Genomic DNA, 18,877 nt, shown 5'->3' with positions numbered 1-18,877 from the left:
AAATAATTATTAAAATTGGATCTAGTATGTAACTGAAATACTTAGAAGAGTTCTCCATGACATCCTATTTTACTGGTGCAATGATCATTATCTTTGTGCTCCTTATGTCTCTCATATCATCAAGACATTTTTGCCTTTATATAGTCTTTTATATTTCATTAATTATCCTAGTATCTAAACAATTCATAACAAAAGATAGAAAATATTAAGATTATTGAATTTGTTTAATAAGAATTAAGTTTGCAAGTGATGGTCATAATCTGCAATTCAGTATTTCATTTTACTGGATAAAAATATTAAGAAGCTATTTTTATTTTTGTATAAAAAGCAGTTAGGCCACAGTCTAGTGCTGTGATGTGTTTTATGAGTAGGTGCTGGATTCACACTTTTTAAAAGGGCAAAACATACTGTATGTATCTTTTCAGGTGTAAAAGAAAAATGTTTCAAAGTGAGAGAAATGAATATAAGACATACATTTTTATTAAATGTAATCCCAGGGAAATAATTTAATGAAAGAACATCTTCAAAATCATTACAGTTATTCCTGCTTGAATACAAAATGTGCAGAACATGACAAAAGCCAGGAATTTCTGTTTGAAATTCACTGGATAGCAATGTAAGCAAAAAGAAAGAAATACAGGGAAAATCACTAGGGGTTAAAAGTGAGTGAATTGTTTAGAAAGAGAATGAAAGAAATTTGTATTAGACAACGGTAGGCAGGAATGAAGGGTTGTAATCTGCAGATCCCTTTTGCTGTCAGGTTAGAATGAAAAGCATCTTTCCTCTGTTGTCAGTCCGTGCAAAGCACCTGTACAATTAATTATAATACCAGTTCCTCAAGGTCTTATAATGTACTAATTCATAAACGTTTATTAGATGTAAGAATTATTATTATAAAGAATTGTTTTTATAGACCTCTTAAAATGCAGGTGTGTAAAAACACTTAGCAGTGTTTCTTAGGAGTTTTGCCTGGATGCTTGTTGTTAAGTCAGCGTTTTCTTGCAATATAGTTACTTGTATAGTTGAACAGACTGTAATTAGTGATTAGACACTGTAAACAGTGATTAGACACTAAGATTATTTTTGCTATAGCACAGTCATGAATAGATTTATCAGACTGTTGCACATTAGAAAAATTATATAAGGTGTTCTATATAAAATGTCAATATTAGTCATAAATGACAGGAACATAAAATAAACTAACTTACAAAGTTATTTAATAGAGCGGTTTAAATCACGGAAAATTTTTTTTTTTATGTTTTGAATTTATGAAACATGAAGTTTAGCTGTATTTCAGGAAGCCACTTAATTGAATTTATGAGCATCCATGCTCCCTTTTCCCATTAGGACCACAAATAGTTCAGTTACTCTGATGTGCAGCCAGCCAAGGTCAACCCACCACGATGATATACTTACCTGACATTTTATATAGTGATGTCAGTAAGAGAACATATGATTTGTGTCAGATGCTGTCATCCTTTCAGAAGATGTATCAAGTGCAGATTTACAAACACGTGTTAAGATAGCCACCACAAAGCACCTTTGCTGCCACCAAAGTTTCTTCCTTAATGCTTGTAGCTCTAGTAGCACTGGAAGGTATTAATGTTTTTTGGTAGGGAAATAGTTGTATTAGGATTTATTATGTATGGTCATGATTATGAGCTTTTAAGTGAGATATCCATTGCTGATTAATCTATGTGCTTATTCTCAATATAGCATGTGTGCTTCACTGAGAAATACAGTCCTTAATTCCACAACTAACTGAAAATAAAATAACCCATTAGGAAACCAGCATGGCACAGCTGGCTGGGCAGGGAGCAAAGAAACTCCAGAGAGTTTCTTTGGAGTTTCCAAAGGCAAACTTTGGAAGCAAAGGCTCCCCAAAGTACCTGCGGAGTTTTCTGTCCCCTTCATGCCTGAATGAGGTTCTGACAAGTAAACTGAATTATTTGTTGGAAAGAATAGCTGTGTCCCTGGCCTTATGCAGGAGGACTGTGGAAGCAAAGCACCATTTCTGAGGGGCTGAGTGAGAGGCAATGTGAAGAATGTAGATAAGACGCCAAGAAGGGAGGTGTGAAAAAACAAGGTGGGAAAAGAAGTTTTATTACTCTATAGGGTGAGAAGGATAGAAAAGGAAGTGATATCTAACTGAACAAAACATACTATCAGCATTCAGCCATAACTATCTCTAACAATAACATACTCCTTCTTTCCCTGCATCCTTTTTTTGTGCTTCATTTCCTGGTTCCTCTGTTTTTTGGTATACCTTCAGGGCTTGAAGACCTGTGGGTGTTCCTGTGGCCCCAGCTGCTATTGTGTATTATTATGGCTGTGTTGATTTTTATTGTTTTTGTTTTGGTTTTTGGGTTGGTTTTTTTTCTTTTTTAATTGATCTTTGCATATTCTAGAGCTGAATAACTGATACATTTATATAAACAAAAGGAAATTTATTTTAAAAACCTGTACTTTTGTCTGAAACACTAGGGAAAAAAACAACAAAGCATGGAAATAATTGAAAAATAACATTTCAAGTGGGACCAACAGGGGCAAGTTGTAAAGTATGTGCCAACTTCTCATTATTTGTAATAGGCGAGGTTTTGGCTTGAAATTAATATCAGTCTGGCACTTCTGAGGTAGAACAAATACAACTTCTTAATTTGTTTAAATTAAATTTTTACTTGAAAATCTCACAACATATGCATTGTATAACATATAAAGTATATGGAAATGACTTTAACGAATGTGTAAAAATTGTACATTCATAGAAATCCTCTGGTCTCCTTACTTCCAGACTTCTAGTTTGTTCTATCATTCACCCGTATTTCATATGAAATTTTAGTAAAAAGTATTTTTAAATTTCTGGCAAGTACCTACAGGAAAGTGCAAATGTAAAAACTGTGCAGTGAAAATACTCAAGGAAATTCTTGAGAGTTGTTGAAGAGGATACTCATTACCTCTGATTTCTGCAAGAGACAATTCTGCATGCCTTGTTATTGGCACACGTGGTTGGTTTTGAAATTACTTAAATTTGTCCAAGTTATTAGCAAAGCCCCAGTTTATATAAAGCAGAGGTTTCTGAGGAATGATTCCCAGTCATTCACCAAGATTTAATTCCTCTGAGCTAAACTGCTTATAGACAATTTTCCCTCATTACCCTTCACCCACTAACATCGACAGTTTAGATTGACAGGATTTCTATGTAATTAACCTTCCTTCTAACACCGGCTGAATTAAATGTTCATATTGTCTCTATTTTTACATTTTCCCCTCTTTTTCTGGAAAATGCTTCCTGCTCTAGGTGTTGCTGGAATGTATCTAGGCATCGCCATGTTCCCAGGTAAATAGGAAAAATGGCTTTGAGTATACCCATTTCTGGAGGTGGGTGGAGGTTACTGCAGTGCTGTCCTGTCCATCTCTCATCAGGAGCTAAGTAACGACTGCAGATCCCTCAGGATTTAGTATATAATCAGTGGCTATATTCTTTGTGATATCGTCAGTTAAGATTCTTCCTTTTTAAAATGAGATTGCATAGAAATAGTAAGGCAGGGGGTGGAGTCCCTTCTTGACATTTTATAATTGAATCTCCTTATTTTTGGAAGTGTTCTACTGCTATCTTATGAAACCACTACAATAAAATAGACATAGGAAAAATGATTAATATTTTATTGAATTTGATATTGATTCATATTTTACACTGAATAGTAAACTATCTTATTTTTGGCTCAAAGCTGCTCTAAGCTAATCTGTGGGCCACCTGCAGGTACTTATCTTTCCTTTACAGGTCAGGGTGGAAATCTTTCTTCTTTTCTTTGGATATTTTAAGCCATGGAAGAAATATTCCTCTGAAGTTCAAATTGAATTTCAATAAAGAATTGCTTGTATTCTTCCAATTCAATATTGGTTTAGTAATGGAAAAAGAATCAAACATTTCCTTTAAAGAAGGAAAAAAAAAAAGCTAAAGCTCCCTGATACAATGGTTTGTATATGTTATGGTTCTCATAGGTAATAAAGCATGTTTTCATTACATTGATACCTCTGATAATTTAGTGTAAAAATGCAAATCTCTCTACTTTACTGGAGAAAATTAGTTCAGATGAGTTTCTAAAAATACTGGATATATTTCCAATATTTAATTTTCATAATTGTAATTATGCTGGTAAACTGTGAGTCCAGAGTTTGAAATGTGACCTGAGAATATTGAATACACATTTCTGAAAATCTAAACAGGCAAATAAGTGCAATCTTAGAATGTGGAATAACAATTCCTACGCTGGAATTTAAACCCTTCTCACCAGAAAGGGGTTTTATTCACTTTAAAGGTGTCCATTTTACATATTTTTGTCTGTTCAGAACACTTTTTTCAATGCTTTTCCACTTTACAGTTTTCTCACAGGTTGGAATTCTGCTCAGAACTTTGCTCCACTCCCTTATTCCCCCAGTGGTTAGCCTATTTCAAAAGGAGTAGAGCATGTGTCAAGAAACCTAACCCATGCTGAACTGCCTTCTAGGCGTGAACACACAGAGAAGTCCTAGTGGGTGTAGAAATTAAGGAAGCATTTGGCTCTTTTCAGCCACCAAAGGTCTCTGTGCTTGTCATGTTGCTACACAGTGGGGGGTAGACAGAAGCTCTGCTATCGTAATCAGCGTTATGCCAAATCTATCGCTGTACACCAGGGCATGATTGCTGGCACTCATGGATATTTTCTGCTGGCACTACAGAGCTGCCTGCAAAGCTGTGGAGACTTGAAATCCAATTTATGTGCTTCTCTCGGCCTTCATTGCTTCTGACTTCTCGGTCTTGTTTAGCCCCATGGAACTGATACAGAGGACTCCTTCTGCTGGGCAGCACAACCACTCCATCTTGACTCCCCAGATTACAACTGCCAAGCATGGGCTTTTTGCACATACGCAGCCAATAACTTTCAGACCTAACGTGACCCTACCACATATCTCTGGTTTTGTGGCATTTTCCAGGAAAACGAGTATAGGAAGAGTTGTATATGTTTGGAGTTTGAATATTTTGCTGAATTTTTTCTTGAAAACAGGCCAAGGAAAAAGAATCTGGAAAGCATAGATGGTTTTTCTGTGTTAGAAAATGCATTTTATTTTGACCTATCAATGACAAAATGCTAAACTAAAGGTAGTTACCAAATGTATTTGTGTCTTTATCCCAGATTCTGATTTGTTGATGCTATATTTAGAATGCAACTAGAGTTTCTACTGGATAAATTAATATTTTTAAATGCAATTTTCTAATATATACATGTAGAAAAATGCATCAACAAAAAATTTGCAACTTAAGTCTATCATGCTTGATCAAGCTTTTTACTCACTTTTTCTTATCTGATTTACAGCTACTGCAATTAAAATACTTGAGCCTTATATTCTTCATCCATGATTATTATCATTAAAGTGAAATGTGTTGTAACATTCTGTGGGATACTGTGAGCAAGCAAACTGCTATAAAGCCTGTATCTGTTTTGGTTCAGCTGCCATTGTTGGCACTTTGTTTAACATTTTGAGGCATGTTTCTAAATAATGACCAACTGCCAAATTACCACAGCACATTTGATGTGAATGAGTTATTGTCCTTATATTAAAAAAACAAAAATGTGATGACCTTTCTGTTGTTTTATATGTCATCATTGCCATCAAGTGACTGGTTTAAAACTTCCCATCATTCATTAGTGCCTTGAATGGGCAGCAGTTATTATTTTGTCCAGTGCTTACGGTTTATTATTTTAGGTAGTCCAGCTAGTAATGGCTTGGATTAAAAAAGGAAATTCAAGGAAAATGCACAATCAGCATGCTCCAACATGCTAAACAAACAAAAGACCTGTAGCCTCTGTGTCTGCAAAGGCAGACAATTACTGGACAATTATTTTTCATGTTTATGTGTATGTTTATCATCTTGTAGGAATAATCTAAAAAAAAAAAAGGTTCAGCTTTATGTCTTGAAACTTGACAGCAATGCAACCATAACTTTTCTGATTCTCGAAAGTAGATAAAATATACATTCTCGTCATAAAAACCAAAACCAAACATGAAACTCTGGAGTTTCATGGGAGTGCTTTATTTACTGATTATGATAGCGGGTAATGGATAGCACTTAACCTGCCTGTTTCTCTGTCTACAGCGTGTGACCAGCAATGCATTCACCAACAATGGTGATGAAAATAATTTTTTATAATATCCAGGCCACCAAAGTGTAATAATGAGTCACTGGTTCCTGATAGGTGCTCTACAGATGGGTGCATCTGAAATGTCTTCAAACACATTTTACCAATACCATCTTAATTCTTTGTTCCTGTATCCAGGACTGCTAACCCTGACGGTTTCTATTGTGACTGCAGGATAGGTGCTAAATGTTGGCTTTCGTCATTGGCTGTGCCTCTTTCCTACTTCTGTGATCATAATGATGTTTTAGAAGTGAATCTTCTTCAAGGGTCCCATGTCTGCATTCATTTCTTGGTCAAAGGTGCCATTTAGTTTAGCTGGAATATTTTTCATGAGAAAGAAGTGGTAGATGTGACCTTTTTTTTTCTTCCCTCCTTTTTTTTTTTTTTTTTCTCCTGGTGTTGTTTCACAGTAATATGCAAAATGTGGAAAGTCAGTCATATTTCACTGGCATTTGGCATCTGCACAAGAACTGATTGCTCTTCTCAGAGCTTTTTTGGAAAGTTTGCAGCACCATAATGACAGCTTTCTAAACACAGATGTCCTCTTGGTACAACCTATAATTTTTTATGAAAGATGTATCAATGTCAAGAATTTGAATGAAGTACTGGAATTAGTTGAACATTCTTGTTATGAATATGTATTCAAAATATCTACAGTACGTATATTGTAAGTTGGGGGAAGGATCTGCAGTGTCTGAAGGCATAGACGTTGGTATAAAACGCCCAAAATGTCAGAATGGAGTTTAAGATAAATTGATTCTTTTGTTAATAGACTGTCTATATTTTAGCAATTTTTCCCACTATGTACTGCCTAAGTGCATACTGTGAACTTGAAGCATCAAGAATCTCAAGAACACATTTAGATAATCAGGGATTTGGCCATGGAAAATGCCTAATAGCTGAGAGGCCTGGAGTAGCTATTAAATGTTCTTGTGAAGTCCCATTAGTAGCCTCTTGTTTCATTTACCTCTCAGCTAAGCCATCAGGAAGTATTTCAAACACAGATTTCCCCTACTTAAGTCGGCTGGTTTTGTTGAGGTAACTCCTCTTCAATGTCTTTAGTAAGTAAAAGTCAGTTCAAAGATTAATGTGTCAGATGATAAACTCCCAGCAGCTTGTGATACTTAGTAAAAGAATCCTCGAGTGTTTTTACCTGTGGGACTATAATTTGCATATACATGCAAATTTGCATATACATGCAAATTATCATGCAAATTATCTACATACATGTAGGAAGACAGTGCTTAATGCTTATCATGTGTAATTTATGTAAGTTCAGACTTGTATTTGATAAGGAAGCTCCATTCTGTTAACTTACTGAAACCATCTGAGATTGGTTTTTAATGGTAACATGGTTCACTGTTATTCTTCTTTTATTTATTCAGGTCTCGTTAAGATTGGAGTACCATGCTGCAAGTATATCTAGCAACCCTAATAAAATTAGGGAAAACATGTTTCAATAAATACTGTAGTATTTTATTTTTATACAGCTGTGCAGCCTTGATATAAGTGCTGCAGTTTTTACGACTACAGCTAACTTCATGCAGCATCCATCTATCTGTACTTGTACAAGGCACTTGGTTTTGATTTATTTTCAGGTCACGCCACTAGATATATATATCCACACCACTAATGACACGTCATTCAGATTCAGAATAGATACTTTAAAGTTAGCATGCTACATCAGAAATGATGCAAAACCATAACTGTTAGTTAGAAAATACTTTCATTTTGGACTTTAACTGGGTCATGCTGTGGTCATTCAGTATTATGATCCTGGGGTTCTTTCCCTTTTCTCTTGCTTTTGGTTGATGTTAAAATCACTTGCATGCTATGTATGCATATGTGTATGTGTGTGGCCCAGGCTGGGCTGCTGTTTGGCATGCCTTGGATCATGACCTTTTGCCAAACCTCAGCAGTAGCTCTTGGGGAAAAAATGTAAACATACAACCAAATTTAGTCTGGTTTCTTTATTTAGCTCAGTGAAAGTTGATACTCATTGCTATAAGGCTTCACTATAACAAACTCTTTGCTAAATTAGAAAATGGGAGAACCTAATTTAATATTTTAATAAAAGTAATTTTGTAAAAAATACAAGCGGGAGGCAAGCAAATAGATTTTCCTAACGCAGAAGTAAGAATTGGAAGTGATTAACAGTTGTGATAATTTTGTTTATTTTAATCACATTTTAGTCATTAAGGAGAACAAGGAAGAAAACATCTATTTTGTTAGGCCAGAGGTATATGTAAACATTATGGAATAATACTAATTACTAAGAAAGTGCCAGGATTGTGGGTAGTATAATCATCTACAATTTTCTGAGAATATCCTTACTAAAATGACCTATCTAATTTAAGTGTAATTTCCAAAATAAGGAGACCAGATGTCTTGTCTCGGACAGTGCAAGTGATGGACACTTTTCCTTGAAATGGTCTGCCTTCTACTAATGTTAAACTGGCCGTTTTTTCTTCCTGTAGATGATAGTTTAGGATTATACTGTTTTTTCCTATGTGGTTACAAGTTACAGGGAAACGGTGCAGTTTCCATAAACTAGAACATAGAGGACTGCAGTAAGTGGGAGACCTTTTGTCTACTTGGTTATTTTCACTGGCATTAAAACTTGCCTACCAACAGTTTGCCACTCATAGTGACTCTCTTATATTTGTTGTGAGCTGTTACCACTGTTTGCTACAAGAGATGATCACTTCTCTTACTGACAACTTGCAGAGCATTTAGATAAGTTGGGAGTTAACACAGAATATGTGTAATTGATACAAAGATTAATAATTAAACCTGTCAGTTTCCCCTGCCTAAAATGTGGATATTTGCTCTGAACTATGCCTCTTAAGTGGTTTTCAAATGTGTCACAGTGTAAAGCCTGAGATAAATCAGCATAGATCCAAAGGATTTGTGGTATTGGGTTGGGATTTTGGTTTGTTTGTTTGTCTCTTAAGTTTTTAGAATACAGAGTTCACGTAAGAACAGTGTCCTTTCAGACTTTTCCACGCAGACTCACTTCTGCAAGTTAAAGAACTTCCTTCAGCCTTAGTAGTTACATATTTAACATACTGTACAAGCGGTAGTGCTGTCTAGAGAAAGCTAAGCCCTAATGTTTGGTGTGATCTGAACCAGAGTAAACCCAATTGTTTAGTATGGAATACTTGAACATTAATAAAAATGAGGCTTTGCTCACCCACACAGCAAAAATCCTAAACCATCAAAGGGAAACACACTCATGTAGATTAGCTTTTATCAAATATATTGACATGTCTTTGCAAATTGATGGGACTCAGGAGAAAAGACTGTAAAAGTTTTGTATAAACAGTTTTGTTTCTGAGAAGGTGTGGAAAATTTGGAGTTAAAGAAATGTCATAACTTCTTGAGTGGAGGAAGGCAGAAGAAAGATGAATCAGGTAGCTGCTACTGGTACCAGGGAACTAAGATGAAAATGTTTGACCACAAAATTTAAAAAAACAAAGCCAAAACCAACAGAAAAAAAACCAAACCAACCAAACCCCAAACCAAATCCCAAAGCTTCTTCCAATTCTTAGAGAGTGTTTTCATAAGAAACATCATCCCTGTATTTCCTTTGTGATTAAATCAGCTAATGTCCCTTTCATCCAAATCCAGTAGAAGGGAAGAGGGCAAATTAAGGAAGAAAACTGCTTTGCCTGGATTCAAGAATAGAGAGATGGACAGAATAGCCACAGGAGGATGGCTGTAGCCAGCTGTTGTCCATGGGTTTATTGTGTGCTTTGCCAGCTGAGAATCAGTGCAAGCACCAACCTTGATGTCGTTTTTCTGCCATTATTTTGCTTATGTGATTTCCAGGAGAAAGGAAAGAGCTTTCTATGCCTGAAATTAGTCATAGACTGTGCAGCTTTCTTATGAATGCTCAAATCACCTTCAAGTTCCTCGCCCAAGTTCTGCCCCTTTTGGTGTCTTCACCTGTCTCCTGAATGGACACTTTGACAATTTCCCTTCTCCCTCCCTGCCCACCCCCCTCACCCCCATGCCACCTTTTCTCCCCTTGCCTCTGGCTCATATTGCTGGTTTCGTAAGACTATGGGGAAATTCACGGGCTTTGAATCACTCCCTTTGCCAGGCAGTACAGACATACTTATCTTTGTACTAATGCACAGTAGCAGTACAGAAGGAAGTGCTTCTGGATTTTATGCTTTTTACTAGCTTAGCAATGAGTGAGAGACTGCCATTGTGGCTTCAGCAAATACGAATGACCTGTGACAGGTAATGTGCATGCTTAAAGTATCTATATATGCATACAGTCATGCAACACTGTTTAAAAATTGCATTAGTACTGGACAGCTGGACTAGTTGGTACATTTTTAGTATGTTCTTGTAATATGCACTGTATGTGTGTTGGGCTGAAATTAGCCCATTCTTTGCATAATGAACAGATAATGGTTTATTAGTGAAAAAAGCAACTGGAAAAAAAGGAACTTTGAAGCATCTAAAACAAGCTAAGATGAAAACACTAAGAAACTAAAACTCTGAGTTCAGACATGCATGGCCGAAAACTTCTCTAATGTATTTCATAGCTTTATGAATGCTTGTAACTTCAGTTAAGTTTCTTAATCACAGGCACTCTTAATAAGTAAACCTGTGTGCTTTGCACTACTTACATTTTAAAAAGATTCAAAGCATAGACAATTGTTTGATTTCAATTTCCCTACCTTTTTTCTGGTCCTTTGTTTTTTTGCAATAAAATCAGAACATCAGGTACAACACATAGTCATTATGAAGTACTTATGTAGAGCAAGCTGGGACAAAGGAGAAATGGTAATCTAAATTTACTGGACAGTTGACATTGCCATGTGTCATTCCTGTGTATCTTACCTGATTCATACAGCATAAACTTCGAGCTGCCTAGACTTTAACAAAAGCTAAGTGATTATCTTGATTCTTGTTTACAGTTAGGAAATATAACTCAAGCAACTGAATATCTGTATTTTCCAAATTGAACTGATATTCCAGTTTGTTTGTTTGTGGGTTGGTCGTCTTTTTCCCCATGAAAATTACAGTCTTGATCTGCTGTGCATTTGATAGCTCTGCACTTATATGTAAGACAAAGCATCTTGTGCACACATAATCAGAATGTCTTATCACCTTCTTAATGACTCTTAGTGTTGTATGGTGCAAGCTGAAAGTTGAACTTGACCATTAAGAGTCCCTATCTTTATTAGGGAGATAGCACTCATCAACATCCTCACTAAAATGAAATGGGTGCGATGCACAAATTTTTGGAATTCTATTTAGAAAATCTGCAAAAATTACTACCAAAATATAAAATTATTTATTAATGATTTTGATTTTGAAATTAAAATATATCTTACTGTGAACTGACCATTTGGGATGAAATCTTGACCTATTGAGGGCAATCACAGATAGTGGAAAAAAGATTTCACCTAGTGTGCATTTTATTTGCAGTAAAATAAAAAGTCATAAATAAGATGACTCATGTGACTCTTGATACATCCATACTTTGGCAGAGTCAAGCAGTGAATGTGCTGTAAATATCCTGGAAGTGGCCAGTCTGAGAAACAGCACTGATACTACCGTGCACCAGCCGTTCCTTATGAATTGCAAATTGTCAGAAGATGAACGCTGACTCTACAAGAATTTACAGCATTTATCTCCTAGGCCTGCTTATCTAATTTCACTGAAGGCATTTCCTCAGGGTTCGCATCACAAGAGTCTTGAGACAATTCAGCACTAAATCTCTATGGGGACTGAGCTGAAAGCAATGTCATGGCCCCAAGCATTGTGCCAAGAGCAGATGAGATTGCTAATGCCAGTGAAATATTCTTTATCTGTGCAACAAGCAATCCTCTGCATTGTCAGCAAGTGCAAAATGAAGCACCTATCTGCCAAATATTAAAAATTGCTTGTGCTTCAGGACAGAAACCAGACCTATCTGTTCATGTCTCACGTGCCACCTGCTTTGCCTATATGAGGTGGAAATGAGAAATTTATCAAGTGTAAAGTGCACAGCACAATGAATAAGCTAATGAAAAAGCTCTTGCTTTTCTGATGGATTGTTCACTCATTGATTAAAATATCTTTCCTGGGGCAAAACGTCTGGTAAACTTGTTTTGAGAAGTATAAATAGGAGAAGAATTAAAATGAGCAATTTTTTTTTTTGCTTTTGTTTGGTTTGGGTTTTTTTTAACATCTAATCTTAACCATCTTACTAGGGAAAATATATTTTTATAAACTGCAAATGCTGCAATGTTTTTGATGTTACTATTTAAAAGAAATTAATTCTTGGTTTTAGCTTAAGGTTAAGAATTGCTTTGCATTTCACGCACCTTGTGTGTTAAAGCAGGTAAAGCAATAATTAATTGCTCCTCCTATTATGTCTCTCTAGAGATCTGAAGAATAATTTGATCAGCACAATTGAGCCAGGGGCCTTCCATGGACTTTCAGAACTGAAGCGCCTGTAAGTATTAATTCCATTTGAATTATTCTGAAAATTGTGTTTATATCGACATTTCTATCCTTGGGCAACTCAAATAGGCCACCAAGCAATAATCACATAAGGACACTGGCTGTAAAATAGAAATCACAAGCTGTGCTTTCATAAATTTACCATGGCTTTTTCTTTTTTTCCTTGTTTGTTTGTTTGTTTGAATTTTTGTGTTGGTGTTTTGTTTTGTTTTTTTGTAAATTTCCCACCTTCTTTTTTACTCTTTCCCATTTAAAATTATCTGTTTGCTCTCCAATAACTGACCTGACAAGAACATCTACAAAGTTAAAAAACACGCCTAATTAATGACTTAGGATACAATATTTTACTAGAGACATTAATCACAAATAAAACTAAGTGGTAAGTATGTGTAAGCAATGTTTTGTGCTACACTATATTTTTTCATTATGTAAGGTCTACTTTACTTTTACCACAGACCAGGTCTATAAAATGAACTCTTCGAAAGGAAACTGTAATGCTTTAGAATTTGTCTATCCTTTTCATACCTCTCACATTGACTCTGCTTGGTATTTTTTTAACATAGTCTTCTAAGGAAATGAGGCTTATGTAATATATTCCCTCTCCATCATCCTTTCATTCCTCTTTTTGAAAATGCCTTTATAGTACTTTTGAAAGCACTGCTTAATTTTTAAACTACATATGTAGAAGTGTCCTGGGTTCAGCTACAGCTCCATCATCCTTTCATTCCTCTTTTTGAAAATACCCTTATAGTACTTTTGAAAGCACTGCTTGATTTTTAAGCTACATATGTAGAAGTTACTAAGATCCTACAATTGGGTCTTTTTGCTTTTAATTAACAAGGGCTACAGACCCTCCTTAGTTCTATCTAGCCTAAAGGAGAAGTGAGATGAACCCTTTTTTAATTATAATTTCCCAAGTGGTGGGATCCAAATGTCCATGTCCTGACTAACCAGAACATCAGCACATGCTGAAAATCTGCCTAAAAGCATTGTGTGCGCTGTCTGAAGTGTGATGAGAAAACACAAGAGAAAACAGTGATTATTTTCATGGAATGGGAATATTTAGATGAGAAAGAATGCAAATCCACAGAAAAAGAAATGGAAATTTACAAATGCTTCTGCTTTTTTTCTTCTGACGTTAGATTCCCTAACTGCTACATGCAGGGAACACTGCACAGAGATTTCCATCCGTGATTATACAGGTAGCAGTATTTTCTAACACCAACCAATAAGATTTTAGTGTTTTAGAAAGCCAATGAAATAATAATGATGAAGTCAGAATAGCATATATATTTTTAATACAAAGAAAAACATTAGGTGAAACTTTCTTGCTTACTCTGTATTCAGGGATAACAATACAATGAAATGATCAAAGTGAGTGCTAATTGTTGCTTTGGCCGCATATTCTAATAACACAACCCTGACCTCTTGTGGGAAAACCAGGAAACCTGTGCAAGTCATGGGCTGCACATCTGCAGACTGCACAGGTGGAGCCTTAGGTCAGCCAGGAGAGACGAGTCAAGGAAGAGGAAGTCATTAGGCACTGGGAAAAGTGAGAAACTAGGAATGGCAATGTTGAGATTTATCATGCTGAATCTCAAAAAAACCCAACCTTGTTGGTGATATGAACAAATAACACTGGGAGCAATCTAGAAACAAGGAATCAACTAATTGCTGTCCTGCCACACAAAAGGTAAAAATCGGTGTAAACATGGTGAACGAGATCACCTCTGCACTTCATTACTGCAACTGTAGGGGAGAGGCAGTTGAGCAAAAGGAGTAAATAGTGTAAACTCCTGTTGAATGCTGAATGCAGTAGTTATTTTAACACTGTACTTTACATTCACATTTTATTTCACATCTGAAATATAAATGATGCTGTGAAAAGCCGAAGTTGATGTAATATGGGCAACTGCAAGAGATATGGCTATAGCAAGTCAGACAGACAAACTACAGGCTGTCAACATCAAAATGTTTTCTGTGAATGATTTGGAGAGCTGTTATAATTTGGGTTTGAATGACAAGCTGAATTATTTCAAGGGTTTACTCAAAGAGGTACATAGAGAATTGATGAAAATTGAAAATTATGAAGCATTAGAATTATGGCACATGGTTATTCAATAGAGAAGTTTATTTTCTTTTAAAATCAATTTTGCAAGTCAGCATTAGTAAGTTAAATGTCTTACTCCTGAAAAGGAACACCAGCTTTGTACATTGCAAATTGAATTATGTCTGACAGAACGTGTATTAGTCTGGAGGAATGTGCAGCAAACTGTCTTTTCTTGTTACTACTGTTTTTTTAGAAAACATGTTTTACAATGCAGAGATTTCAGCCACTGCTATATATATAATTGTGAAAATAACACTCATTGAAATAAACTTTGAGAAATGGGTGTTTAGCCTTGCGCTTTGATAAAAATACCATTTTTCCTGTGTGCTGCACTTAGAGAAATATGCACTTGTTTTGATTAGTTCATATTAAATTTACTTTTGCTACACAATTTATGTCATGCATAGTGATGCATTTCTTTCATATGTGCTCAGACTTTGCTTAGGCAGAAGTAAAGCATTACCCAACCAAGAATTTTGGGTAGGTGCTTGTTTACTATTTACCTCTTCTAGTAAAAAGATATATAGACATATGTATCTATGTTTGTTTGTCTTAAAATTGCATTTTTAGATTTTTTATGTAGCTTTCATTAGGAGAACTTAAAGAATAATGCTTAATATGTAATTATTGTGCTATGTCGTTATCCACACTATTTTCTAAGCTGTTGCCTACTTAATATCACTGACAAGCATTTAAGAAACATTTTCATTCTAATACATTCTTTGTCCGATAGAAGAAGACTGTAGTGAATTCTGAGGAGATTGCTTTCGCATTCTTTTTAATTGGATATGTCTCTATGAAAGCAATAACTGGATTTGTCAAACTACAACCTTTATTCTCCTGTTTGATTACTTTAGTGTTCTCCTGTAACAATAGAAAAATAGGGAATATGCACACTGTAACAAAGGAATTGGAAGACTACCGTTCATTCTAGAAGAAAAATATAGTCAGATCAATTTTAACATTTTAATGGATGTATAATCACATAAAATCATTACATTACTGCAATTATTTATAAAAACCCATACTTGATAAGACGGAAAATTTGAGTCAGGGTTGAAAACCAAATATGTTAAAATTAAACACTAGTTCAGAATGCACCAAAGGACAGTATTTATGTTGTTATCACAACATAATTGTTCATACTTATTTTTGTCTCCTTCCTATAAGTATCCTATACATTATGTTGTATGTATGACTTGCCCAGGAAACCTTCATTTACCTTTCTGCAGACAAGAGTTACAGATCATAATGCCTAGTACTACTTCTATTCTGACACAGCCGCCACAGTATTGCTCTTAAAAGAGCTTGCCAAATGCTTATCAAGACTGACCTTACTAGCTAAAAAAATAATTGCCCTCTAGTTTCTGTGATTTCTTTAGCAAGAACGGATGCTATCAATGTGGTGAGATATTAGTAAACAGTAAAAATATGTCAATTTTGGCTGAATATTGCATGTGGCAAAATGCATAGTATTTTTCATAAGTAAACAAACAGGTGCTAGTAATTTTGATAAAGAAAATTCTTTATGTTGGAAGTAATTTCTGGTTTTTTATTTGCTACTCATGTAAAATCACATTTTAATGCAATTAGTATAAGTTGCAGTATGGTATGTCTAATTGTGGAATATTTGTCTATAAAGTTAATATGAAAGTTGTTAAATCTACTTAATTCAGTTACGTTACATTATGGAAAAAGACTTTATTTCTCATTTGTCTCTAACTCCTTAACTGTTAAAAATAAAGAGGCTGTATGTGATTATATAGGTGTGTATGTGGATAAGACCTAATGTTTCATGGGTTTTGGGTTTTTTTTGCAGGGATCTTTCAAATAACAGAATTGGTTGCCTAACACCAGAAATGTTTGTTGGACTTAACAGTCTTCACAAACTGTGAGTATAATACCACTTTTGTTTTAAACAGGAGAAATCCAAACTGTCACATGGCTTACCTGAGTACAGCTGGCAATAAACTTTCATTCTAAGAAAATTACAGGATTTGTGCTAAAAAAACCCCAACCATCTCCTGAGCATTTGATTGTGATGACTTGATATTTTCAATAGATAAATAGATTATCAGGCTATTCTAGAGAGAGCACTCAGAAAATATGAGATTATGATAGTAGATAGGGAGAATCAGATGACCTGCAAGAAGAGATGAAATGTATGATGGCAGATTTTGCTAGTAGATACTAGGTTATCCAGAGAATTAGAGACAAAAGTTGATTTTGAACAACAAAAGTAACACACAGGACTCCATGACTAGGCAGTAAAATGGCAGATGAAATTTAATGTAGATGAATATTAAATGATGCAAGGGAGAAAAAAACCAAATCTGTTCTGAGCTAACCATTAAAAGACAGGAAAGATGTTTTGAGATGATAGTGAATAATGCCATAAAAACATCTGCTTGGTATCATTTAAAAAAATCATTCGGGGCTATTATGAAAGTAAGAGAGAACAGATTGGAGAACAGCCATTGTACTATGGGGAAAACAGCAAAGAATGTGCATTCTTCACCAAAAAGATGACCAAAACCAGAAAAGGTTCAGCGAAGGACAAGGAGTGGCCCAAGGTGTGATACGGCATAGACAAGTACTAGGAGTAAGTTGGCTGTGACTTTCCTGGCTGGGAAAGGGACAATTCACAGGAAGAGTCCTGGTTTAAATGGACATTTGGCCAGACCCAGGAGGTCTCCCTATCTTCTTTCACATTTGTCTTTATTCCTGACTGGGAAGTAAATTCCTATACTGCATCATAGTGTTACAAGTCTCATACTTTATTTTCTTCTTCTCCAGCCAGTTCTGGCATTTCCTTGGAAAAACAGGGAAATCTTTCTAGAAAGATCTGCCATGAGGTCAAGATGACACCAGGTAAAAGGCTGAAATCTGGCATGCTTACTGATCACATTAATGAGAGTAACTATGCCAAATCTTCTCTGATGAAAATAAACAAAAACAGATGATGGGAGGAGCTTTGATAGCATGTTAATGAACAGCTGCATACTGCCCCTCTTTTTACTCATCTCAGATACTTTGCCAATTTGGGCAAGCCCAGGTTACCTATTGAGGATTGCTGGGCCTCCTTTTGCTGTGCACAGTGAACATGGCTGTGACTATATAGCTAGATTACCATAGGGGGTATGTTTAATTCAAAATGGTGAAGTCACCTCATTTAATGGAAGGTGCTTCTAGATGCTCAGGAAAACATGCCTAAAAATTGCATTTGTAAATCTTCCAGATTCCAGCTAGTTAAAAGTTAAATACAGAATTTCAGTCATGTAATGGTAAGGAAACACAACAATTTCTTACTTATAATACAGTAGTATTGTTAAAGTGTCTTTTGCACCAAGTTTTAGTATATTTTCCAACTTAAATTTTGACATTTCTCATCTTCTCCATGCTTCCTGCCTTTTTGCTAACCTTTTCCGGCTCATTATAGTCTCTGTACTCCTTTGATCTTTTTAAAATTTGAATTAATTTTTCAAGATTTAAGATTTGGTTATTGATCCATTTAGTCTATTTCACGTTTTTCCTGTATGGGTTTTAAATTGCCTTTCTACCACTGACTGAGCAAATGGGGCCATTCTGCATTCCAGTTCATGCACTTTGGTAGTTCTTCACTAGTTAGTTTTTTTTTTTTTCCTCCCAAAAGTCTGACCTTTGGAAATCAGAGGCATACTAATAGATAAGTCTAAATTCCCCTTTTATCCAAAGTAAATCAGTTCATGATTGCTATGTCAAAAGTTATGACTTTCTCTTTTGTACGGACTGTCCTCCTAACCAGACCAAAGTCAAGAGTACCATTACTCTTGTTGATCAGTGATTATTTTTGAAGAAATACAACCATAGTCTCAATCAAGAGAAACTGTTCCCTACTGTTCATAGTGTCATTTGTTCCTCAATCTCAGAAATCTCATATAATGACATAATGCTGATAGTAATTATCTGAGCTGGGATTTTGATTTGCTTCTGGTGCAGGAACTGGTGATTGTTCACTGGCTGCAAGCTGGTACTTTTCTAACACTTCGTAGCTTTTTTTCCCCTTGGAAGTTCATACACAGTTCCCAGAATCGAACTTTTTAGACATGTTTAAAATACAGTAAAACACTTTTCTGTTGCT

The 18,877-nt window shown here is 35.4% G+C and overlaps 1 protein-coding gene across 2 annotated transcripts in view; it reads left to right on the top strand.

The window, feature by feature from the left end:
* LOC115608698 (adhesion G protein-coupled receptor A3-like) overlaps positions 1–18,877 on the top strand; it is a 284,297-nt gene that overhangs the window by 86,471 nt on the left and 178,949 nt on the right. The window contains exons 1-3 of one of the 2 annotated variants that reach the window (XM_030487920.1): positions 12,614–12,639; positions 13,790–13,849; positions 16,577–16,648. In XM_030487920.1, coding sequence (XP_030343780.1) covers positions 16,617–16,648 — 32 coding nt within the window. In that variant the 5' untranslated portion in view covers positions 12,614–12,639; positions 13,790–13,849; positions 16,577–16,616. Of the gene's footprint in view, positions 1–12,567; positions 12,640–13,789; positions 13,850–16,576; positions 16,649–18,877 lie in introns of those variants that run through there. The other variant, XM_030487919.1, reaches the window with a different exon arrangement.

This window comes from Strigops habroptila, chromosome 5 (genome assembly GCF_004027225.2).
Source record: "Strigops habroptila isolate Jane chromosome 5, bStrHab1.2.pri, whole genome shotgun sequence".
In the NCBI taxonomy this organism is placed as follows: domain Eukaryota; kingdom Metazoa; phylum Chordata; class Aves; order Psittaciformes; family Psittacidae; genus Strigops; species Strigops habroptila.
The sequence above is the reverse complement of the archived record's forward strand: the minus strand, read 5'-3'. Positions and strand labels throughout refer to the sequence as shown.